Source organism: Neopelma chrysocephalum, unplaced genomic scaffold, assembly GCF_003984885.1.
Source record: "Neopelma chrysocephalum unplaced genomic scaffold, ASM398488v2 Primary Assembly neopelma1_43, whole genome shotgun sequence".
NCBI classification, from domain to species: Eukaryota; Metazoa; Chordata; class Aves; order Passeriformes; family Pipridae; genus Neopelma; species Neopelma chrysocephalum.
In genome coordinates, this window is record NW_020897702.1 from 23,871,864 (window position 1) to 23,898,155 (window position 26,292).

At 38.6% G+C, this 26,292-nt stretch overlaps 1 protein-coding gene across 2 annotated transcripts in view; it reads left to right on the forward strand.

Annotated features, from left to right (window-relative positions):
* Positions 1-26,292, forward strand: part of CRACR2A (calcium release activated channel regulator 2A) — a 54,537-nt gene that overhangs the window by 26,431 nt on the left and 1,814 nt on the right. The window contains exons 7-16 of one of the 2 annotated variants that reach the window (XM_027677687.1): positions 1,414-1,509; positions 6,028-6,215; positions 8,118-8,189; positions 9,822-9,867; positions 10,688-10,779; positions 12,025-12,349; positions 17,146-17,278; positions 19,112-19,193; positions 20,281-20,395; positions 22,053-22,154. In XM_027677687.1, the coding sequence (XP_027533488.1) occupies positions 1,414-1,509; positions 6,028-6,215; positions 8,118-8,189; positions 9,822-9,867; positions 10,688-10,779; positions 12,025-12,349; positions 17,146-17,278; positions 19,112-19,193; positions 20,281-20,395; positions 22,053-22,154 (1,251 nt within the window). The remainder of the gene's footprint in view (positions 1-1,413; positions 1,510-6,027; positions 6,216-8,117; positions 8,190-9,821; positions 9,868-10,687; positions 10,780-12,024; positions 12,350-17,145; positions 17,279-19,111; positions 19,194-20,280; positions 20,396-22,052; positions 22,155-26,292) is intronic. The other variant, XR_003533331.1, reaches the window with a different exon arrangement.

A 26,292-nucleotide genomic window follows, 5' to 3' on the forward strand; every position in this document is an offset into this window, starting at 1 on the left:
GCATTCACACTAAGGGTTACCAGACACTCAAGAAGTATTGTTTCTTGGCATGATTAATTTGGGATCTGGGGGGATCTGGCTGTTAAATTCTTTCTCTAATGCAAAGTCTTACAAAGACTTTACGGCCTGGAGAGATGCATTGATGCCATATAAAGGGGAAATTATAATAGCTTGAATGAAGAGCAGCTCTTGAAGAATACATTTAAAGAAATCGGTAAGATGCAAATAAGTACAAATTGTAGCTATTTACAATACTTAGTACCCTGCTGACTGAAGGTTATACAAAAGGGGCAGTTACTCTGTCTTTCTCGCTTGGATATATATTCTTCCACAGAAGAAGCCAATTATTATGCATTTGATTACCCCATTACATGTACTGCTGAAGGGGAAATGCATGTAAGAACTACTGCTGTCCTGAGGGAATTTTTATTTTTGTTTAGAAGCATTTTCCTGGGGACTTTGGGGAGTAGAAGCCTAATGTGGAGGAATAGCACAGATTCTCAGCTGATATGTATTGCTGGAACCCGATTTTACTCAGAGGAGGTCTGACAATTTGTGTCAGCTGGGTAGTGTCTGAAGGAGTAATTCCATATATGACTGTGAGTTCCTAGTAATTGCAGGATTTTTAGATAATGGACAGGTTGATGTAATTGCAAAGTGAAAGGCACATCTTGAAGCCCCAATCACTTGTTTATACCAGTGGAACATCTGTGACAAATTGTTGTTAGTGATGGATTTTAAACATGGCAGGTATTGTTTCTTTTTACCTTCAACCTGAGCTACTGTACTGTATTCTGTATTTCCCATGTCAAACCTGGTATCTTGTATCTGAGTTACAGTATGATTCCATAAGACTCTATAATACATTTATCCAGGTTGTTTTTATTGGTGCAGTCTCATCACTTCTCTGTGCCAGCAGTGTCTAGTTCAGGAAAACAAATGTGCAGAAATCTATTCACTCTATTGCTGGTTTTTTTTCCGGTTTGTTTAGCTCTCAGAAGCTGCTCACTGCTGCAATCGATGAACATTAATGGTAATGGATAGGAGCATAAGGGTATGTGTGGCTGGAAATGAGAGGAGACATTCTGGCTTCATTGATTTAGACTGGCTAAGCTCCTAAGGCTCATGCCTAAGATAGAAGACTTTGCCTCCTTTTGTAGACTGGATGCCTACTCATGTGCAATCAGCGCATTCCGTAGCAGCTGCATACTTTGGAGTTGCTGGGCTACACCAGTTTACAGAAGCTCAGAATCTTGATTCATGAGTGATACTATCCCTCAATTGAGTTCTACCCATATCTCATTATTTTCACTGTGGAAAGCTTGTCTGTTCTTTTCATGCCTGATTCTTTTTCTCCTTCTGCTGATGCAATTGTGCTGTTCTGTTAATCCATTTCCTCTTTGAATTTTTCAGAACACAGAGAGGTTTCAGTCCTACAGTAAGGAGCTGGAGTGCAAGCTGCTGTCAAAGGAACAAGAACTGGAACAATTGGTTCAAAAACAGAAAAGGGTACTAACTGATATCCTTCAGAGTTAAAAAATAGATAACTCTTATTTGTTCATGTGATTTTATTTAGGTACTATTTCAGGTCCCAAAACTCCAAGTTGATGTGATGTGGTTCTGCCAAACTGTCACCCTCTGTTGCTTTTTTGTCATGTGCTTAGGAAAAATGTTACCCTCTATTTGTAGAGTAATTTTCCTTTTATTTGTTATAATGAAAAACATGTTTTGGATATTCTCTCCAGGTAGAAGGTTAATTTTATGAAAATGTAGCAGAATTTCACTGTCTTCAATGTGCTAGGAACTGGCTTAATACCCAGACAACTCAAGAGCAGAGAGCAATGATTTGTCTCTTCCAGTGTATACCTTTGCTCCAAACTTCTACCAACCACTCATTTACTTGTTTTGGACAATTCAGCACTATGAACTTGAAATGCTCCCTCCTGAACAAACTGCTCCTGATATATCTCTGTGATAACAGTTTTATAGCAATGCATGGTTCTCTTGCATGGTAACAGCTTGTCAAATTCCCATATGAAAACCTGATGCGTTTACTTCTTACAATGCATGGCCTGCTTGGAGAAGCAGAGTATTTCTGAATGTGTGAACTTCCTGTGAAGTGTCTTCAAGGTCAGTGCAGGAAAAACTAGCAATAGGGAAAGGGATTTAAAGGGCTGAAATGGAATGCTGTAAACCCCATTCCCTCTGTAGGATATGATTATAAAATACATATAAAATTTTTTCCTAGCAGCAGTGCTTGGGAGTGCTGATCCTGAGAAGCAGAAGAGGGGAAGGGAAAGAAGAGGAAAAAGAAGTTTGAGGGGAGTTTCCTAGTTGTATGTAGTATTTAGATCCTCTTCTGAGGAATGAATCCGGGTACTGCTGAAGCTGATGGGAATTGTACTTGAATAAGAGGAGAGACAAACCTCTAGCTTACTATGACTATGCAAGTTAGGGCTATCCTGGGGGGCTGTCACAAGTCAAATGAAGCACGTGATTGGTAAAAGCCAGTGTGGATTTACCAAGGTTGAAAAACCTGTTTGCCTTCTACGAAAAAGTAACCTGCTTAGTTGATGTGGGGCAATCCGTGGACACTACTTGGATTTCTCCAAGGCTTTTGATAAGGTTTCCCACGCATTCTCCTGGAGAAACTGATGGTCTGGACAAGTGTTCCCTGCGGTGGATGGGGAACTGGCTGACAGGAAGTATTGAGGGGTGATGGTAAATAGCTCTTTTTCACACTGGCAACCTGGTACAAGGGGAGTCCAGCAGAGATTGATACTGGGCCCAAGGCTGCTTAATATTTTCTGAAGTGATCTGGATTATGCCATAAAGTGTACCCTGATGAAGTTTGCTGATAATACCAAACTGAGTGGGGAAGCGGACACTTTGGAAGAGAGAGCCTACCTTCAGGAAGACCTGCATAGGCTGCAGGAATGGGCTAACAGGAATCTGAAGTTCAACAAACACAAGTGTAATACCTGGGAAAACTTAATCCAGGAGTGCAGAACAGGCTGGGATCTACCTGGCTGGGGAGCAATTCTGTGGAAAGGGACTTAGGGCTCCTGGTGGACAACAAGCTCAATATGAGTGAACAGTGTGCTGTTGCAGCAGAGAAAGGCTACCAAGATGCTGGGTTGTATCAACCAACAGGAATTATTCCACTCCACTCAGCGCTTGTCCAATCACACCTGTAATGCCATGTTCAGTTTTCGTCCCAGCTATACAAAATAGATGTGGACAGGCTGGAGAGGTTCCAGGGAAGCGTCACAAAGTTGATTAAAGGACTAGGAAGCCTGGCATGTAAGGAAGAGCTGAGAGAACTGGATTTGTTCAGTCTTGAGAATAGAAGACTTAGAGGAGACCGTGTTCCAATATTTAAAGGGGGGCTACAAAAAAGGTGGACATTCCCTTTTTACAAGGAATCACATGGAAAAGATGGGTGATGGGTCCCTGGGAGACTTTGTTTGGACACAAGATAAAAATTTTTCACTATGAGAACCATCAGCCTTTGGAATAAACTCCCCAGGGAAGTGGTGGATTCCCCAACATTGGACACTCTTAAATTCAGCTGGACAGGATGTTGAGCCATTCTGTGATTCTATGAAGTTTAGCTAATGAGGATATAGAAGCGAACTAAAAGGCCATTCCATTATTGAAATCAACTGCCTGATGTTAATTACCCTTGTTTGGTACAATCGTGAATCAGAATAAATGTGGTTTTATGCAGGCTGTTTACCACATTGCAGCTCTATAGTGAAATAATCTATGCTTGGAAGATATCTGTGGGGGCACGCAGATCAGGGATTTTTAGTCTGAAGCTAACTACAAAAAAATACAAGAAATTACTTATTATACTTCTGTACTGATTATATTTTAATATTTTCCTTTGTTTGTTTTTGCTTTAAAGCTATGTTTGAAACTTAGTTATCAACCAGTAATTCTGTGAAAACCTTTTTGTGTGTTTTTTTAAGTATGTTTTTTCTAAATTTGCCAAAAACTCACAGAAGCTATTCAAAGGCTTGCACTCAATTTTAAGCGTGGTATAATAAAGAAATACAGGCAATAGTATCAGGAAGTCTTATCTTACGAGTATTGTCTACATTGCCATTGTCTACTATTGCCTATCTCAGAGGACATAAAACAATGTCTGTGCTATTTTTATTAGTATTATTTTTAATCTGATTTTATATTTTGCTTTTCTATTCACTGCATTGCTTATTATTAATAATATTACTGTGATTTTTATTTTATCTGTAATTTCTACTATTTATTATTTCCCCTCTCCCTTATGAATTTGCATGAATCACAACAAGGGTGCCTTTGAAGGACAGGATCTTCATACTACCATACAAATTAAACTATACCATTTTATTTTTATAGAACAGAAGCTGTGTTAGACTACTGGAATTCACTATTTCTGATGATGTGATGAGTGAGATAATTTTATTCAGATGATTGATAACAATTGAAACTTTTGTCATTCAACCAGTTGATTGGCCCATTGTTAATCTGATATGTAGTATTTGATGGTTTGGGGTTTTTTTTCCCCTGGTTTATCAACCTAACCTATTTATTTGAATGCGCTACTCAGTGTAGTTATTGGCAGTGTTTTCTACATATGTTTTTCTAATTTCTAATGAACTTCTCTGAAAGTGACATTCATCTTTATTCAGATCTGGTTTTATAGTACCTTCTCCCTACTCATTTTCTGATATTACTTTTCATTCACCTGGATATCCATGTGCACTGTCTAAGGCTTGCCTTATTGAGAGATATCGCTGTCGCTTTTACCTCTTCCTCTAGCATGAAAATGTACTTTGATAATTAAATCTGTTCTTGCAGACAGTAATGGTAGCTTGATTGCATTAAAACTTCCATGCTTGATTGTATGAGAGAACCTCTTGGGAGTAATACAAATGCTTTTTTCCAAACTTCATTCATAAGTCTTCTTTTTTTTAAATTTTTTTTACTGCAGTGCAATTATTCCTGTGTTGGACATTATTATCAAAAATGTGAAAGGGAACTTCCAAACCAGATGACTTCAGTGTTGTTTCTGCGGACATAGTCAGGGGGATTCTCCCTTATGAGGGTCTCCTGCCTGGCATAACTGGAATACGGGTCTGATTCCATGTTGACTGGCCAAGATACTTTGTCTAGGCCTTTTGCTGACTGCCATGATCTTGAAGTGTCAGCTTACACTATATGGCTTAGATAATATACAAGGTATTCTCATCTCTTGTTCCTCAAGGGATGTGCGATGGAATGTCTCAGAAGGAGGCACTGGGGACAGGGGATGTCCAGCGTAACATCTAGGGCACTGAATCTTGTATGAGGGGATGGAAGTAAGTTTGGACCAGGTCTGGAAGATTGAGGTGGTATCGTTGTAGTGGTCCTAGTACATTTTACATCCCTTAAAGAGCATACATAACATAAAATAAAATAAATCTTTTGTATTTTTAGGTCAGCAGTGTCTTCTCTAATACGAACTTTTGCTCTGCCATCTAAATTTGCTCAGTTAGCCAGGGAGAAGCAGGTAGAACTTCTTTATATACCAGAGACCACTGTCATCTGCTGTTACCTGTTTCAGAGGGAAGGTGTATCTTTCCTTTGATGTACTTTGGAAATTGAATGTAAAAGTGAATAAAAAAGCTCTAATTCAGTTTTTAGACAGACCTCTGAATCACTCTGTGTAGGCCTTGCCTTTGTGGGAAATGGTCTAAAATAGCACTTGTGAATATCAACTAGGTGCTGCTGATCTGTAGCACCTTTTCTTATGGTTTGTCCTGGTGCATTTTTGAACTGGATGAAATTCAGTCATAGAGTGGAATGGCTTTGTTTTTGTGTAACCTAGTTATGTCTGTACAAAGAGCAATGGAAGAGCACCATATGTGCTTTATTCATATTTTGGCTTTGATAGAAATAGCTTCCCTGTTCAACTAACCTTTGAGATTTGAATTGATAACCTCAAAACCAAGATGCCTTGGTTAGTTATAATACTTTCTGCTCTCTTTTCTTCCACCTCAGCTAGAGCATCAATGTACAGAACTCCTCAGTGGCAAAGAAGAAACCAAAGTAGAGAACACCAAGCTGAAGCTGACTAACCAGGAGCTGTTGAAAGATCTGGAGAGAACATCTCATGAACTAAGCCTGGCTCAACAACAGTTGGAGGTGCTTCAGAAGGAGGCATCAAGACTACATGAGGAGAAGGAAATGTAAGTCTCCAGCTGCAGTAGTTCTAGTGCATTTGCTTAGTGTGGCAGTGAGCCTCTTTCTCAGGGTATTCAATGCAGTGATTTAAGCTTGTGTCATAAGCAGACACCACCAGCAAAGCCCCGTGCGGTTCTAGCCATTTCCCCCCAAGTAATTCAGCATGCTTTCTGTAGCATATCTGTCTTCTACAGAATCTTTTTCTGTGTTCAAAATGTCAGTGTTCTTCCCCCTTCCATTTGTTGAAGTTATTTGGAATTAAAAATCAGTTTAATGTCTTAGCTTTGAAATACCAGTGGGATTCCTTACAGATATTACAGCTGTGGCACATGATGCTCCATCCTACTCAAAGCTAAGTCTATCTGAAACTTGGTTCTCAGAATGCACTCTGTCTATGAGTCACCTAGGATCTACTTTTTTCTTCATCAAAAGTATGCCTAGTATATAATTTCTAACCAAGGAGCCTGGCCAGCAAGGTAAAATGTAGCTTATCACAATTCACACAAAGCTTAATAATTTTAGGGGTTCTGGTTCAAATTTGTGGATTTCAGATTCTGACTCTGAATTAAAAAAAAATCAAGAAGAAATATTTACGATTTGTATTTTGAGGGATAGAAATGACCTTTAAGTAACATATCAATCTACCTGTCTTGCCTTCAGCCTTCTGCACAAAGCAGAAGTTATATTACCCTGAAGCTGTAATTGGCAGAAATGTTCACTGAAGTTCATTTTAAATAAATGCTCAGGGATCTGTAAAACCCTCTCACTACCAATGGAGAGCACATGAATGCCAGACATATCTAGCCAGACTCCATTTCAGCAATGAACTGTATAACTCAGAGCTTTTGTTGTTCGACATATTTCAGGGTAGAGCGGAACATGTTCAAATGTCATATTCTTTTTCTCTTAAGCTCTATGCCAGATTCTACTTAGTTATTACATATATATTTTTGTTCTTGAGAGTTTAAATAATGAACTATTTTGATTAATTATTGTTAAGGAATGGCCACCATGTTTAGAACACACTATTTTTAGGTTTGCATGTTTGATGTGTGTTTTGGAAGTAGACAGTAGAAATATTCCTCCTCAAGGTGGTTTGTTTCCTCTTTGAGGCTTCTCTTTTCAGATCCAGAGCAAAGACTATGGAATGATCTGATTTTAAAGCTACAAAGGAAATCTGCCCAGTGGTCAGACTGATGAATAACACTACTGCATTTACAAAGCACTTTGGATTCAATAGTGGTTTATGGAATTAGAGTTCAGCCCTACTCAACTGCACCTGCAGTGTTGCTTTAAACATCTGTATCAGTCTGGTAAGACCTGAGCTGTTGAAGCAGGTGTAGTGTTCAGACAGTGCACAGGAAGAACTTGCGGCTTCACTGAAAGGCAAAAAAACCAGATAAGGCCAGACACCAAATTGCATTATGTCAAAGTAAATAATGTTAAAAAGACTGCATAACTGTCAGGAGTTGGAAAGAAATTGTAGGGATTGTAGATGTGTGTGAGCCTGACATATGGTTCCAGCAGCAAGATAAGCTCTAATTTTGTATAAAATATTATCTGTTTTTTAGTGGCCACGAGTGAGAAGTATTTCAGCAGTATATCTTCTCTGAATGCTCCAAATGCCAGTATCAACATATATTAAGCTCTCTGGATGAAGAAGTAAAAAAAAAACCATATCTTTTTAAAAAAGAACCTCTACTCCTTCCTCTGCTAACTCAAACTGCTGTGGTACTTTAGGCCTTGTATTGAATAAATTGTTTTAAAGTGAAAAACCATTCATGCAGAATATAACCTACAGGTTTGGACAAGCTGAAATCTCAAATGTAGATACTCCTAGGGGGAAGCATTTTAGCAGTGTTCTTACCATGGTTAGAACAATTTTTTATTTTTTCTTTTTATTACAGAGAAGTATACCGAGTGACAGAAACCTTACAGAGAGAGAAGTCAGGGCTCCTGAAGCAGCTGGATCTTTTAAGGTAATGCAGACCTTACATTCAAAAATTTCTTACATCATTCTAAAGAGGTATATTAAAGGATGACATTATGTTGGAATATGTACTGAGTGTAGGTATCCAGGTGCTGACAGTCTCTGTGCCAAAGAGGCTGGGGCTGCCCCATGCTGACACACAACACAGGGCACAGCAGAACCCCACAGCCATGATGGTGCTTCTGGGAAAGCCTCTGTAAGAATGAGAAGCAAAGCGCTTTTGAGAGGGGAGTGAGAAAAAATGTGTGAGAAAGCCCTTCAGATACCACGGTCAATGAAGAAAGTGTGGTAGAAGGTGCTCCAGGCACTGGAGCAGAGAGTCCCTGGTAGCCTGACAGAGCCCATACAAGAGCAGGCTCCTGGCAGGAGCTTGGCCCATGTAGAGAAGCCCATGCAGGAACAGGTTTCCTGCCAGGAACTGTGGGCCATAGGTGATCCACACTGAAGCTGTCCATTTGTAAAGGACTGCACCCCATGGAGCAGTTTGTGAAGGACTGTAACCCGTGTGAGGGAACCCACACTGGAGCAAGAGAACAGTGTGAGGAGGAAGGAGCCACAGAGAGAAGCTGTTATGGACTGACCACAAACCCCACCGTTCCTCATGCCCCTGTGCCGGTGAGGATTGGTAAGGAGGTAGAAGACCTGAGAGTGTAGGAGTGAAGTTGAGCCTGAGAAGAAAGGGAGTTGGGGAGAAGGTGATTTTAGTTTTGGCTTTGTTTCTCATCATCCTGTAGTTGAATCTGCTTTGTCTGTAAGGGAAGTTGCTAAGTAATCTTCTTGTCCTTATCTTGACCCACAAGCTTTTCCATCTTATTTTCTTCCCTTGTCATATTGAGGAAAGGGAGTGAGAGAGTGGCTGACTGCATATCTGGCAGCCAGTCAAGGTCAACTTGCTGTAGGATAATGACACAAAAAATAGCAAAAATGATTACAAAATACTTTTTTATGCCCTTTTCTGGCATATGGTAGAAGGCTACACACCTGAAAGATATGCTTTGTTTTGGCAATTCAGTATTGCAGGACAATCTCCTTTCCAAAAGTCAAATGTGAAATGGAACAACAGTGAACTGTTCTAAGCTGGTTCTGTGGTAGAAGCCTGGCTGCAGGACACGAAGCATGCTAAAAGGCTCTGTTGTTTCTGAAGCAGTAGGAGTTGAGCCAGAGTAAATGTTCTTTCCCCAAAATGCTTGTTTGAAAAATGCTATAAAAATAAAGTTAGCTAACATTTTTTCTCCTTATTGATAGGCTTCAAAGTTTGGAGTTATGTTCAGACAACTGTAGCCCTCTCATTAACGTGCAGCAATGTTAGGCTTTGTTTGCTCAATAGTCAGTTTGTATGGGCTATACATTGCACCTGCCTTCATTGACTGCATTTCCTTTGGGAGACCCCATTTTAAAGTTACCTAAAAATTTCACATGCTTGAGAGAAGGCTCTTATTTTACAGTAAGTTTTCCATAGGCGACTCTATGTGGTATGATCTTGCCTGCTGCAAGTAATGGGGACATAGGTAGAAACATCTGACAACAGAGGTTGTTTCTGCTCACTCAGGCTGTAGTGACTGCTCATTAGGGTCAGCAGTTCTAAAACTTGGCTTCAGTGTTTCTTTTGTTCTCTTTACAGAGAGATGAACAAACATCTCAAAGATGAACGTGACATGTTTTTACAGGTAACCAGCTATTATTTTCAAACCCAGTGTTGAGCAAACACATATCAGAACAGCCTCAAAAAAAGGGGATCAGAAGGCTGTGCCAGAGATAGACTTTTGTGCTACTTAAATCTTGCTCCATTTTCAATTTGTATTATCTTTTATTCTCACTTGAAAAAGATTTTTAAGTTTGCTGAACAGTTTTAAGAGCTACATGTTCAAAATTATAAAGTTGGAGCTATCTGGAGAGAGATGAATGTGGTTTAGAAGAAACTAAGAATGCCATCATAAGAGGATGAAATAATGTAAAAATTTAACGACTAAATTGTGTTAATCTGTTTAGTCAAGGGTAGCTAATATCCTGAAACATTTATACAACAGTACAATAACTGAGTACCTGAATCAGTATGTGAATACCTATTGGTACTGGGTAAGAGCAGATCATATTAACTTTTTAAACAGCAGCAGAGAATGGGCCCCTAAGAAGTTCCAGAAGAATCCTGGTGTAAGGAGACTAAGATCATTTAGTTTACAGTTGTTTGTGTTCTTAGTCCTACAAGAGCTGCTGGTGTAAAAAGTATATCTACTGACTTTTTTTTCATGACATTATGCTGTTTTATTGTGGTCCACTTAGTTTACAAAGCAGATGAATTCTTGCAAGATCTGGAGTTTCCCTGTTGTGATTGTTTATCAGTCAGGATTCTGAAGCATTTATACCTGTAGGATTTTTTCTTACATTTTTTTCTTTCACATGCATTGCATTATTTAAGCATTAGGAATGAGGGCAGTTAACCACAATGAACAAGAGTAAATTAGTAAGAAGTATTCTGTACTTCTGCAGAAACGCAAAGCAAGTGTTCCAAAAGCCAGCTGGAAGCAAAGATCAGGGTCTGTCATTGGGAAATACATAGAGGGGAAGATGCTGCCTAACAGGTAAGAACTTTTTTTTCATGTGTTCCCTATTTGAGTATGACGAGGCTTATAGAAAGAAGATGAGGAATGTTTTCTTTCTGATACCTTTGGACTTCTCAAAGCATGCATTTCTGAAGTGTCTATAAGATTGCTGGGCTTGTTAAGAAATTTGAAAATAAAGTGACAAGTTTTCACATAAAACTGCAAAGGCAAGGGATTTCTCCATTGTGGATGACTATATGCTGGGAGGCACAAAAGCTGTCCCATTACCCCATGTATGATGGGTATGGTTTCCTTGGTAACTTCCTGAAAGAGTCCATCTCCTGTCACTGCAGAGAATGTCAGTCCTGTTGTAAAGTATGAGATGTGCAACTAGTAAAACACAAAGAATTTGATTCTCAATTGTGTAGTTGTAAACTTGAAATCAACAGGAACAAGATGGTAATCTCAGTGAAACACTAGCACTTCCTCTGAGACGAGAGGAGCTGGAAAGTCTTAGTATTTCACTTTGAAATAGTAGCTAAGGTAGTGACCCTGAAGGCACTGGGTCATGAACTGTAAGGAGGGAAAGCTTTCAGAGGTACAGTTTAGTATGTTCAGTACTGAGAAGTGGAGCATCATTGGCAGAAGCAGTTATGGCACAAAAAATCATGCTAAAATTTAGGTAGGAAGGACCTCTGATGTCTCCAGTACAATCTCCTCAAGCAGGTCTGACTCCTTAGCTAGTCAAGGTTGTTCAGGACCTTGTTCATTTGGGTTTTTGAAGGTTCCACAGCCACTTTGAGTGCCTGTTCCCTTGATGCAGCAGTCTGTTGAAGAAATTTTGTTCCCTGTATCAGGTTGGCATTTCTTTTATTGCAGCTTGCATCTGTGGTCATTGCACACACCTGAGAAGACTCTGGATTCCCACTTAGCCTTTTTTTTAATCCATGTTGAACAAACCCATGTCCCTCCTACCTGCTAAAGACAGAATTAGGTTACACATAGAAAGGATCTGGGTTGGGGGGCTATATTATTCCTCAGGAGTGGAGGAGGGGAGTGGCAAATGAGAAAATCACAGTAGAGATACTTCAGCTATTCCATGAGGTTAGAACTGAGGTTAATCTCATGTCTAATTCTGCTTCAGTAGAGATTGGACTCAATCTACTATGCTTGCTGTGAGTAGTGAAAAACATGGGAGATTAAATTCAGTTACACTAGAATAAAATAGTAGGAGCCCAGCTCCAATGTGTTTTTGTGGTGTACTTTCTTTCTTTCTCTGTCTAGCCATTCATTTGAAGAAGATGATATTTTCAGTAACTCAAAGAGAAGGAATTCTGCTGGACTGAATGGAGTTCTTTCTGAAGAGCCTGATGCTGGAATCACTGGAGGAATGTCTAAAACATCACGTCTCCAAAGAATAATATCAATTGAAGAAGATCACCTACCCCAGCTTCTTGACAGGCTGGTTGATAAGCAGCTGAACAGATGGACTGGGGAAGATGACAGTACTTCTGAGATGGAAATGCATAAGAAAAACACAGAGCAATCAATGGAACACTCGCCTTCATCTTCTAGAGAGCAGCCTGTAGGGAAGGAAACACTGTCAAATGTAAGAGGACAAAGGGAACCTCACCTTGAGTATAGTGTGAATTTCTGGGCCCTATGATTTAAGGAGGATGTGAAGGTCCTTGAATGCATCCAGAGGAGGACGACAAAGCTGGTGACAGGGCTAGAAGGCATGTGCTGTGAGGAGAAACTGAGGACTCTGGGCTTGTCTAGTTTGGAGAAATGGAAGCTGAGGAGCAACTCCTTTGCTCTCTGCAGCTCCCTGAGAAGGGGAAGTGGAGAGGGAGGTGCTGGTGCCTTCTCTCTGGGATCCAATGATAGGATGTGTGGGAATGGTTCAAAGCTGCCTCAGGGGAGGCTCAGACTTGATGTTAGGAAACGTTTCTTTACCGAGAGTGTGATCAGACACTGGAACAGGCTTCCTAGGGAGGTGGTCCATGCTGCAAGCCTGTCAGTGGATAAGAAGCATTTGGATAATGCCCTTAATAACAGGCTTTAACTTTTGGTCAGCCCTGAAGTGGTGAAGCAACTGGACTAGATGATCGCTGTAAGTCCCATCCAACTGGAACTGTCCTGTTCTTTTCTATTCTAAGGGACCTTGGAAAGCATGAAATGGTGTTGAAGGGTAATGTGTTATTCTTAGAATCTGAAATTATTTAGTCTTCTGTTTTTAAGTTGAAGCATGACAAAATAAGCCAGTGGGAGATGGAAATATACTGCAGATAAATGTTGAAGGCGGTAACTGCAGACAGTGTGCGCATAGACTTATGTCTGAAGGCCTGTTTAAGAAAAGTGAAGTTAAGCCTTGTAATAGATGATGCAAAAATATCCACTGAAAGGTAGCAATGGTCTTAAAAAAGAAGCAAGACTTTTTTTGAAAAATTGTTTGGTTGGTTTTTTTTTTTTTTGCTACGAAGTGGTATTTCTCATATTCTGATACTTCTGAGTCAGTTTTGGTAGCATTACATTATCTGAGAAATAATGAGAGAAATATCATTACTTTTTAATTATTTTTTGAAAAGACTTTTAATTAGTGAGTAGAAATCCAATATTTTTTTCAGCTCTAGCTTGTATATGCATGTTAGCAATGAATTCACAATGCTGTAATAATCCTTACAACAATATGCTGGAAGGAACATTTCTTATGAGTTTAAAGTTCTGCTTGCACTGCTGTTGCTTCAGAGCTAGCTGTGCTTGTTTTCTAATTTTAGTATCATTGTTAGGTATTACTCATTTTTAGATTCTTGAAGCACGTATTAAAAAGATTAGGAAAAAGAGGTTTGCTTGGTCATAATTATATAGTTCTTTTAGAAGAAGCAAGCATATCTTAAAAATTATGGTAGAATTATGCCATGGTTGCATAATAACTTCTAAGTGGTACCTTTTAATAAAAAGTCTAGGTACAGAACAGAACTTCATCTTTTGAAATTATTTAATTTGATGCATGCTTTTTGCTTGCTGTATGACTTATTTTGTATCAGATTTTCAAAGGATGGCATCATTGGACTTTAGGACAGCAAAAGTCAGGTACCTCATCCTGTGCAACTAGGACAAACCTGTCCTGCCTGCTCTGTTTCAGCGGTCATGCCCCTTGAAAGCACATCCTCTCAGCTGGGTAGGAACTAGATCTTGTTTCTTGTTATACTTTTTTTCCCATAAACGGTTGACAGCAAGCAGGGAGTGGAGAGAAGAAACCATAAAATTTCTCACGCCTGGTTGTAGAAAACATTTTGTTTCAGTTTCTAAAGAAATGTGGTGAGGGTAAACATGAAGTTAATTTCCAAAGGTTACTTAGAACTGGGAATTCCTTGTTTGTTTTCTCTCTATGAAATGCCAGTGATTTAGCCCAGCCTTTAGTTTGGATTGGTTTTTTGCTTGTTTATTTGCTTGTTTGTTTTTTAAATTTAGTTTTAAAAAAAACCCAACAACACAGCAGCAGCATACTCCTTTCTGGTAAGCTCTGTCCATGTGGCACTGAAGTACGTGCATGGTTCTCTTGGCCTGCCAAGGACTATTCATTTGATGGCATTTCATTGCTTAGGGCAGTCTCTGTGCTGTGTGTCTGACTGCTGCCATTTGATGTGAATAGTGCATTGTCTCCTTCCATACGTGCTGCAGTTTCAGTCAGATGAATTTCTCATACAACTTCGTGTTTCCTAAATGATGGCTCATGGGTTCACCGCTTTCTGAATATGAGATTTAGATATCAAAAGCAATCTTGTTCCATACAGTCCTTGCACACTTATTCCCTCTCCTGACAGCATGCCTGAGCTAGAAGAAGCGGTATTCAATTAGTAAGTGTTTTCAGGTCAGCTCTGCATGTAATGCTTAACTGGAGCTGAAGAAAACTTCAGAAAAAGGTAACTCGCTACTTGGTGCATCATGAGTTACGAGGTATGAGTCTCAGGGCCACGTGTCAACTAGGCTGTCTTCTGCAGCCAGTCTTTGTCTCCACTTACATTTTGCTGCCCAAAAGCTGTGCAGTACAAAGGAGTGTAGGATCTAGAAATACTTGTGCAAAGGGGGCAGAATGATTCCTTGCACTTGTGTATAATGGCTTTGTACTACTTCATTCCGTGATCTCATTGCTTACTATGCAGAACTCAGGCTCCTAGCCTGTGTCATTAAGCCTTTCTATTCACCATATATTCACAGTATTTTAACTCCTAATCCTTTATGACCCACTGTATCTTACAGGTGAGTAGAACCAATGTCTGCACCAGCCATGTGCTGTCCAACAACTGCCATTTAATCTGGGAGTTGACAATCAGGTAGAACATTTTTCTGAGTGGCTATACAGATGAAGCTGCAGTTAGCATTAGCAGAAATGTGGTTGGGAAAACACCTGAAGGAACCATAATGGAAATTAAAGCAAAATTTTCTGTCCAAAACCTCTGCCTGAGATGCAATTCCTCTCCCCTCTGTTATTTCAATAAGGAATATGAACCACTGGGTTTATACCTGTCATCTTCCACATTTGTGTTAAATTGCACAAAAGCTAGGTGTGTTACTTGACCTGGCTACTGTTTAGATAAGGACTGCTCAAAAGACCCATCTAGGGATGACTTTCTCAGACTGCATTGTAAACTAAAGTAAATTCACATCTACTGCTATACCATTTTGCCATCAGCACTTCGTTGAAGCAGATTGTGAAGTAGCTTATCCCTTAGTATAGTGTTCAGATGTGTGTTTATAATCATGTTTGATTATTAAAGTTAATTTCATCAGTGGAGTTGATACATCTCAGTGAAAAATGACTTATGCTGAGAGTTGAGCTGAAGGCCTTTGGTGTCTTTGAGTCTTAGTGCTACTGAGGTGTGTATGACCACTAGGGACAAGGTATTACAGGTCATGTAGTCCATATATTTAGTTATTGTTCTCAGAAGCACTGTGAAAATGCTGCCAAGCTGATGATTGTATGTTAACTTTTTCTAATTTCCCAGAGCACACAGTCTAATAAGCTGGGAATGTTTTTCAGCAGAACTGAAAATGTGCTTTATATAAATGTATGTGTACTACTAGTAGCATATAGTTGCAGTGGTGTTTGGGATTTTAATAGAAAAGGAGAATAAGAAACCTCTGTATAGTTGTAATGGGCTACTAGCCCAACTCATGAAAGAGGCATGTACTTTTGTCCCCGAAATTTCCAGCAGTGAATGATTTTATTTTTTTTTCATACTAAGGAAGACAGCAGCTTGGGGTTTTGTTGTTTGGGTTTTTTCCCAAAGCGCAGCTCTCTGTTTCTTCTTTCCATAAGACTTCAGTATATTTGTAGAATACACTTCCAAGCCCAGACTTCAGTGTCTCATTCAAAGGACTGTTGGGCAGTGAATTCAGTTCTTATGTCTTCATGAAGGCAGCAGTCTTGAGAGTTCTGCACCTCAAATGACTGGCAGAGGGCCTTTCCCTCCCTCCTTTCCCTCCTCACAGCCCCCAACTCAACATACTAATGCCAATAACATCATGATCTTGCTCCCCTTCTGCAGCATTGCAAACAAACTTTCAAACTCCCTTTTCCTTCACCTTTACATAAAATAGAAAAGACCTGCTAGGGCACTCCCTGCAAACCAGCTGGTGCTACAGTGTCCTTCCCTAAGCAACTTCTGATCTACATACAAAGCAATAATGACCTACTTGACAGAGGATATAAATATTCTCTCCAGCATCCACTTAGCTTAGCCTGCAGTAAACAGGACCTGGATAAGCAGAACAAATCGTTGTTCCTTCTGCTTAAAAAATGAAATGACAGAAACATAGCTGAATGTTTACAGCCTGATTAACTGGTCTAATTCTCTCTCTGTCTCTCTCTTTCCCCCCTGCTTCTGCCTGTAATGTTGAACAGATGCAGAAATGCAGTAATTGGATGGAAGCTCTTGGCTCCATGGTAGTAGCAGAGAGAAGAATCTGGTGGCATAAGCCAAAAAATTATGACTTTGCTTCTGTTATGTAGATGAAGATGTGCTGTTTCCTCTGTGTCATTGGTATAGGGTGAAGGTACTGAGCAGAGCTGTGTGAAGCTTTATAAATTTTGATTTGTGGCCATGAACATAAACTGTTTTATTTTGGCAGTTTCATTCATTTTTCAATGCAGTGTCATGCAAAGGTTCATATTCAGTATACTTCCAGAGCTCAGTGCAAATCACTGCACTTCAAATGATCTGGAATGATGCATAGCAAACATCTGAAATGCTGAGTTATTTTAAGAAACAGAATATTGCTTCGTGAGTAATGGAGAACATGATAGGATTTAAACTATTCTTTTTCTCATCTCAGCCTTAAACTGGAGAGGCAACAAGATTTATAGAACAGTTTGAGACTAATTTTTGCTATTACTTGAAGGAGGAGAGAATAAACTCTGTCCCAGAGCACTTATTCAAGATTATTTTTGTGGGCAATTCGAGTGTGGGAAAGACTTCATTCTTAAGAAGATTTTGTGAAGATCGTTTTTTCCCAGGCACAGCTGCTACTGTAGGTAAGTTTAAGAAACATTATTCCTATTATTATTTTTGTTCCAACAGTACTTAGCGGCTTCTACTGAGATTAGGCCCTGTGTTATAAAACAGAAGCATACAGATATTGTATAAGTAGGACATGCAAAGTGAGTCCTCCTAAGCTGTGAAGCAGATAATTGATGGAGATGTGAAATCTTGGCAGCACTGAAATAAATCACAAAAATCCTACTGATTTCAGTGAAGCTGGAATTTTCTTATAGATCTCACTATTCTGAAATGGATATCCTGTCCTCCTGCTGCTTTGGAAGAGAGCAGGTCTCCTGGATGTTCTGCCATATTGAAACAGATATGTTGATTACCGAAGAGCATCTCAGATAGCAGTAGGTGCCTGTGAGCAAACAGTTGAATTCTACCCTGCCATCCTCTCCAAATTAATCCAGTCAGAAAGAAGAGCCTAGGCACCAATTAACCTGACCCTTGATGCCCACTTCAAGGTGAGCTTAGTAATTTCCTAGACTTCTAGGTTTTCATTGACTACATCTTTATTAAGTGGAATGGGAGCTTAGACACCTATATGCAATTGTCTATTCATATATCCTATAGACCTATATGCTATGCCCTATCCATGTTGTTTTGTAAGTGCCTAATACACTTCTCTAGACTCTGAGGTCTTACACAGTGTGTGCAAATTTTCCAGAAGAAAAGGAATTAGTCTGACCTTTTTCATCTTTTGGCTGGACATCCAGGGTTCTTGCAAAGAAAATGGCAAGAAAGTATTTGTCATAGCTTTGATTTTTAATGTTCACATCAATGAGTTTCATAGGTGTGGACTATGGCTGGCAAGATACAGGCAGTTGAAAAGTCAAGTGAACAACCTGGATAAGAGTGTTCTCATTGAATTTCTACAGAACAGTTCAAATTTCTTCCCTTGAGATATAAGCAATGGATGTGTCCTCCATCCAGATTTTGTAATTGTCTGTTGAAGGAATGCAGATGTAGATGCTTTTTCATTACTACCAGTGGCAAAAATCCCACTGATGTGGAAAATGGCCCCAAAGAAATGGTTGATGCCCTACTGAGATCCCTTCCAACTTGAATTATTCAATGATTCTGTGATTTTGTGATACATACATTGTGATACAAGAAAATGCAGATTGTCATTAGGAAGAGGTAGTGACTCATTGACATTTAAGACTCTAATTATTGTTATAAATATCCAGAAGATACTTATATCTTCACAGGTTAGGGAAACTGGGAGAGGATTCATTTAAAAGTTTAGATAAATTAATTTTTATCTCACTTCCATTTAGCCCCTTAATTAGGGGACTCATGTAACTGTAGTGAGCTCATATTCTATATTCTGAACAGGGTAGGTAGGACGTTCTCCACATGTTCTGTCCATTTATCTTCAGCATTTCTCTTAGGTTCCACTGTCCCCTGTGCTGTGCGTTGTGTTTTTCCATGAATTGCAGAAGGTGCTTATGTGGTTAGCTCTGACTAAACTAACAAATTTCATACAACTGAAGTTATACAGCATGAATTCCAGGCTAAATGGCTTGGACTGGTGTGGACTATCAAATGGACCCTTGACTCATGTTCCCTAATTTGGAAATTGACTTACCTTACAGCTTTTACAAAACTGAACTATGCTATTAACATTTATTATTTTATTACTGAAGAACTTCAGACAAATAAAAGCTCTTGTTGTCCTCTGATAGTTGGAGACTATAGACATAATTCTTAATGTAATATCTATCTTGTAACCTTTCTGGAATATTTGCTATTTGCTGGATCCATTTTTCAGAGATCAAATGGCATATAAGGAGACAACTTACCTTGCATTTCTGTTGTAGGTGTGGATTACAACGTGAAAACTGTCACAGTAGATAATACCCAAGTAGCGCTGCAGCTCTGGGACACTGCTGGCCAGGAACGGTGAGAAACACACTGTTGTGGTTTAACCCTAATAGTCAGCTAAGCTGTGTAGCTGTTCCTTCACTCTGCCATCCAATGGGATGGAGGAGAAAATTGGAGGGGTGAAAGTGACAAGACTCATTGTTTGAAATGAAGACTGTGTGATGAGATTAACTCTATCCCAGTCAAAACTAGTACACATTTTAAGGTTTTGCCTCCTTGAATTGTCTGTTTGAAGATTAGTAAGCATGGACCTAATCCTGCTTCTCAGGAGAGGAACAAATTCCTAATAGAGCCAGTGGATTCAGTTTAAATCCTTCCGTTGCATCAATAGTGCGCTGCTAAGTCCATTGAAAAACTGACAATCTGTAAAAGAGATTCTTGTTTGAACTTTAAAAGTTTAACACTGCACAATTTCTTTAGGTGGAAGACTGATTTTAAAATACACCTAGAATTATTTATATGACAGAAAATGCCTTAACAGATAACAAAGAGGGTTCTTTTTACCAAAACAATCCCATTGTAGTCAAAGAACTACAAATTTCTTTAAGTTTTCAGCGGTAATTTCTTTCCCCATCTCCTAATCTGTTGTGTAATTTTCTGTTACTAAAGAGCATTTAATGAAGGGGAAATTTCTCCTCCAATCTTAAAACGAAAGAGGGTAGGAGAAGGTGAGATATGCAGCTGGTTATCCAGCTTAACCCAGAATCAATTAAAGAAGGCAGGGGGAACTTTTCCAAACAGTTTTTTTAAAAAGTCTTTTCTTTTTTAAACAAATTATTTGTCTTTGCAGTAATTTGTGGGGTCTGGTGCTTCAAGAAGAATGGGATTGCTTACTATGATTTATAATAAGCTTCACCTTTCAAACAGGATCTGCAGTGAAGATCAATATTACAGCTTCTCTCTTGTCTAGTTTATGGAATTTTAGAATGCATAGGTGAACCACATTAAGAGGGCTTTTACCCTTACTAAGGTGATGAATAGAAGAAACTGTATGGCAACATATTCCTTTGGGAGATGGAGGGTAGAGGGGGGAATTACTGTAAATTTTTCTGTGTCAGATTGCTGCTTCTGTTGAAGAGAGCTATAAACACGTTCTTACTTGTAGGTACCGAAGTATTACCAAGCAGTTTTTCAGAAAAGCTGACGGTGTCATTGTGATGTATGATATAACAGCGAAAGACACGTTCACAGCTGTCAGGCAGTGGCTGATAAGCATTGAGGTAACATGACATAACTTTAAATCTAAACTCTAGTGTCGTTATTCTCTACCTTCTTCTGAACAAGGGCTCTTAGCAGGGCAAAACACAGAGAGCAGTATGTTTCATGTGTTGTCACAAGTACATTTTTGCTAGTGAGTTTGGTCTGCACGGTTATTACTAAAGGTGTTTTTAATCTCTATCTGTGAAAAAGAATCATAATTCCAGGCTTCTTTAAGGACTTCAGATATGGGTGTGGGGAAATCCCAGCATGGAATCCTCTGATTTCTCATAAAGGTAATTTAGCTCATGACTCCCATTGGATCACTGCTAGTGTTGAGAGGTGCTTTGGATCAGTGATGGTGATCTGATGATCACTGATCATCACTAGCAGTTTGACAGCCAAGTCAAACCATGTAGCTCATGGGAAGTTGACTATATTGTGAACATAAGCCATAAACTTAAAAATATGGTTTGAAGTGCTACAAAGTACTACATTAGTGCTATGAAACTGTCTCATGATAGACAGTTCAGTTTCCTGGGAATCATTCTTTCAACCACATGAAAATAAAATCCTAGACTGTGCCACTGAGTGACTTGGGGAAACTAAAAATTAAAACATACTAAGAGTGTAAGCAGCTGAATTTGCTTGTGGCCAGAACAAAAAATAAAACTCAGGCTGCTGCTATAAAGGGCTGAGTCACAGCGAGAACAGAGCATGACTTCCTGTTTGCTCACTGAAAAAGTACGGGACAAATTGATATGTAAAGATCATTTAGCCTGATTTTATTGGGAATGTGCTATAATGTAATATTCCATTTTCCATAAAGACCAAGAGCTGGCTTTGTGAGTTCAAATTAGGACTCAGTCATTCAAATGTTTCCAAACAGGCATAGTTATTCCACATGAGTAATCTTACTTAAGTAATGTTAGCATGCATTTGATAAGAGCAGGCCCTTATGAAATATATGATCTTAATAAATCAGTGACTTAATTCAGAATGGTAAAAGCTAGAAGAGCTTTTTAGATTTTGATTCAGAAAGACTGAACATTGTGGTTAAAGCCTTTTTCCAAGCTGTAATAGTTCACTCTTCTTTACTGACTAATTTTGTTTGCTGCAAACTGTTGCTAAGTTGGACATACGGCCAAGTCCATTTACTGCTGTAGCATTCAGCCCACTTTATGAAGGCACTCACTGTGATAATTATAACCCTTTTTAGAATGAATTTTGATTTCTGTCTATTCTATGTATTTTTGGGGGCCTATTCTGTGTATTTCTCCACTATTTAATGTAATTCATTTGGCATAATTGTACCCAGGTGTTGTCATTATTTTTCTTGGCCATGTAATTAGAAAAGCAATGGCAATAAACACGCAATGTCTGAGCCTGTGTAGTATGGTGGTTTTCTCTCTCCCATTTTAATATAGAGTCTAATGAGCTTCTGTGCTGTTATTAAAAAAATGCCAAGTTAGTGTAATCTAAGCATTCTGTCTTTTTCATGTCTTTTATCCAACTTTAACTCCTGACATGTTTGTAAGTAAAGTGTCACTTGCCTGGCTCATGTGTTAAGTCTTAAATGTCTTGTCATAGTGTGACATTTGTTAGTTTTTATCCTCTTGATCTGTGATTTTTTTTAAATACAGTGCCTCATTCAGTTGATATTTGTTCTTTGTTCTGCAGGAGGCAACTGGGGAGAATGTGCCTGTCCTTTTGTTGGGTAATAAAACTGATAATGAAAAGGAACGTGAGGTCCCTATGGGAATGGGAGAGCATCTTGCTAAGGTAAGGTTCGCTGTACTTAGGGAACCCCTTAGAAAGCTTGAAGGTGAAGGTTTTAAAATGGAGTCTCAATGTGTCTAATTCATAGAAACACAGATTAATTTTGATCAGATGAGTATTTTTAAGGATTAGGAATCTCATCACACTCATCAATTCAGCTCTCAGTGATGTAAGTGTTGATAATTATAGTAGTTATAACACTGTGTAGATTAAAAGAAAACACTCCAAAACCAAACCAACCAACCAACCAAAAAAAAACCCCAAAAAGTGAGTGGAGAAAAAAGAAATCTAAGAATTCACTCTCATTGTCTCTCTCCTGTGTCTCTTCTCTTTTTCTCTCTCTTTTGTTTCTTCCCTTCTTTTTTTCTCTCTCTTTTTTTCTCCCTTTTCTCTGTGCATGGATTCTTAACAGAGAGATAATTTGGGGACCTTTTCTCCCTCCTACCTCCTGTAAAACCACAGAAGACCATCTGTTACTCCTGTGGTAGGAGTAGAAAACATGTTTACTTTTAGTAACTTTCCATCAAGGAGATAAAATGAGTTAGCAGTCTGCATCTACCACAGCACTGGTTATCCATGGGCATAATTTAAGCATTAAAGGGACTGCAAATACCAGATACTTGTTTATATTCCTGTGTGCCATGCCTATCAAATTTTCTTTTGAATCTTTCTATGCAGTGCATATAGTTTGAACATCAATGCCTGCAGAATATTCATTTATTTAATATTAAGTCATTACAATATTCATGAAAAATTAACTGAATTGGTAGAAATATACCTACATTAAACAATGTGCTGGATTTCACATATTTACATGTTTCTCCTTTAAAAATAGATTTACAGCTCTGTTTGCTAATAATCAAAAAGGGTATTTTCAAAATTTGAAATGCAGCTGAATTTTTCTTCCAGGAAAGATTGCTGCTAGGCACCTCTCTATAACTGAAAGAATTAGGGCCAGATCTCTTTTTATCTTAATCTGGTTATTCATACAGCCTTTTGAAATCATACCTCCATATTCAGGTTTGTATCCATTATTGTGGTTTAATAGGAGAGCAACATCAGTCTTGAACTTTATCCCTCAAAGATTCTCCCTGTAGGAAATCAGCTTTATTTTCTTTTATGCATGGAAATACCAATAGCTTTGAGACCCTAGAGGTTGGAAGGGACTCCAGGGTGTAACATTGAATCCTTCTGTGAAAAAACAAGTGACACAGAAATGCTAAATGGACAGAGAGTAGGTGTCTTACGTGTCATCTCACTCTCTAAAAAAATTGTACTAGTTAAAACAGAGATGAATCATTCTAGTATATAGAATTCACAGCCCACCAGGCTATTAATTCTAACATGTCATGCAAAAAAATAAAACGTTTTGCATAAGTAAAACAAAGAAAGTTGTCAAATAAGATGGTTATAATCAAATGAATGGATCTGAATGACTCATTTGAATGTGTGAATGTGCTGCCTGAGGTAGTTAAGGAATGATTAATGACAATGGGTTAGTTGAAAAGCAGCATAGATATAATTAAATTATAATAATTTGCCTGCTGAGCTAATAATAACCATGAATTTTAATGAAATATTAATTCTTGCTAAATGATCATGTAATTCCTATGAAACCACATACCACTGTCTCTATTTGTGAATGCAACTGAGTTACTTACTTTGTGAATAATCACCTACAGTGATTACTCACACATGATCCAAAATACACAGGACTAGATGCTGAGATGATACAAATACAGCCATATTTGGTGAAAACAACCTGTTCTTGTGCAGACAAAGAATCAGATTAGCCTGTTGACCCTGAAGTCCAACAGTTTTAAGAACTGTTTCAAGGTCTCACAGGATGGGTTTGGTTTTACCTAGCTTTCCCTGTCGTCAGAAAGGAATGTGTACTTTCAGAGGCCATTCCAGCCCAGCTGTGTTAACCCTTGTTTTGCTTTTGTCCAACACCTTGTAAGTCAGTGTACTACGAATTCACATAACTCCTTTGCAAGGCAGGCAGCACAGTTCGTTATTAAAAGGAAGAATGGCAGCCTGAAGAGAGTCCTCATCATTTGAGAAGACTGGAAGTTGCAGTGTGTGTTACACCTTGAGAAAGGGGAATGGAATTACCATAGGGATCGTGGAAGTCCGTTTGACTTTTTCAGCAGAGGATCCAGAAAGAAAACTCCATTTATCAAATTTCTGTTTAGCTTAGCTCAATCTACTGATCAAGAGATCATATAAGCACAATACATAGAATATTCAGACATATTGTGAGCATCCAGGAACAGCTAATGTTCTATTTCAATGGATTAGTGTAGCCACTGACAATTGTTAAAATAAAATGCTTTATGGTAAAGGTGCTGCTCTGGCATGCTCATACTCAGAATGATTTTATTTTGGCCCTGCACATGTTTCCTGAGAGATCTTAAACAGGTCAATAAATCCTTCTCTGTCACACTTCCTCAACTATAAAATAAGATAATAATGCCTTTGTCTGCCTTGACTGCAGACATGGGATGAGCACTGTTTCTGTGTGTTCCTACAGTGTCTCCTTTGTCAACCTGTCAGCGGCATTGTTATATAAATACTGCTAATGAGGGAGCTATTCTCAGAGTGATACTATACAGGACAGAAATCACCCAGCTGCCTTTAGTAATAATTAATTTTCCTCTGTGTTCTTTAAATGTCTGCTGATTTGTAGGTAAGTTTTTAAAATGAAGTAATTGGCAGTGGTCTCCAAGGTTCAATAGCTAATTCTTGGATGGAGATGGATGACATTTCCTGGCTTATTAATTGTATGTGTTCTTCTTTCTGCTACTTGTGCTCCTTGGGTATGCTATCAATTAAAGTTTCCTCTTTGAATCAAAGGAATGACACTTTGCATTTCCAGACTATCTCCCCTTTCACAGAAAACCTTTTGCCAGACAGACAGAATTAAGCCATTATTATCAATTGAGTTTAAGTTGCTATCTTTCCATTTAGGTTCATACCAGCATAAACGATGTCATCATTGGGATTTCTCCTCTAGTGACATTCTGTTGTATGTGGGGAAGATGTCAGAGTAGTATCACTCTCTGCTTGACTGACATAAAGTAGCTGTGGGTTTTCTATTAGAGTTCTGATCAGCTGAGCAGAAAGAAGAGTGTAAATTTTATTTCAAACTTCTGTTTGCATAGCTAGCAAGAAATTTGACCCAGTCAAATTTTATCTTAAACCTTTTCTGAGAAAAGCAAGAGAATCATAGGGTTACATAATTGTAAATGTTATACAGAACACTGGTTAAAAAAAAAAAAAGCTATCCAACACTAACATTGCCTGATTACTTCCTTCTCTGCTCTTCTGTGCTTATATGGCCATCCAGAAATTACTGCAAGTGGTTCAATCCTGTTTTTCACTAGAACAAACAATATAACCATTGGCGACATGTACAAAACTAACATTTGTTAACACTGAAGCCCTTTGTTAATGATGCTAAAATAAACTACCATATTTATGACATTTCTTTTCCTCACTTTGTGTCTATGAAATTTTGTGAAGACAAAAAAAAATTACAAAAGTGGTGTGAATTTTGAAGCATGGTGTATACATATAAAAAAGCCCAAACCACAACTGGAATACCTGGTCATTTTAATGGGAACCTTTGAAATTGAATTGTAAGTGTCTTATGAAGAGTGATTAAATAAGTACTAATGCAGTAGCCACAGTTTATAACAAACAAATGAAAATTTGCAGATGTGATTGTGATTTCCTAAGGTATGACTTATTTATTTGAATTTTAAGTTACTGCCATAAATAGCAATAAGACACCTAGAAAAGTGGAAAGTGAATAGAACCTTGAAATCTGGATGGGTAAAAGGACATGTTCTAAAACCATAGAGGCAGTGTAGGTGAGCTGTAATGTAGTATGTTGTGGAGGTAGACAGATGTCTATTTTGGAGGATTATCTGTCATTCCCTTTCAAACTTCTTTGCAGTCACAACTGCCAGGTCAGGCTTTTGTGCAGATAATCTCTTGCATTTGCATTTATGGTGACAAGACTTCAGCTGAAGTGCTGAGAATCTCTCCAAGACTTGATCATTTATCTACTGTTCTTAATTGCAAAGCTCCCAGGGGGTGCAAAATCAAAGGTGCAGGCTGACTGCAAAAGTAAGTG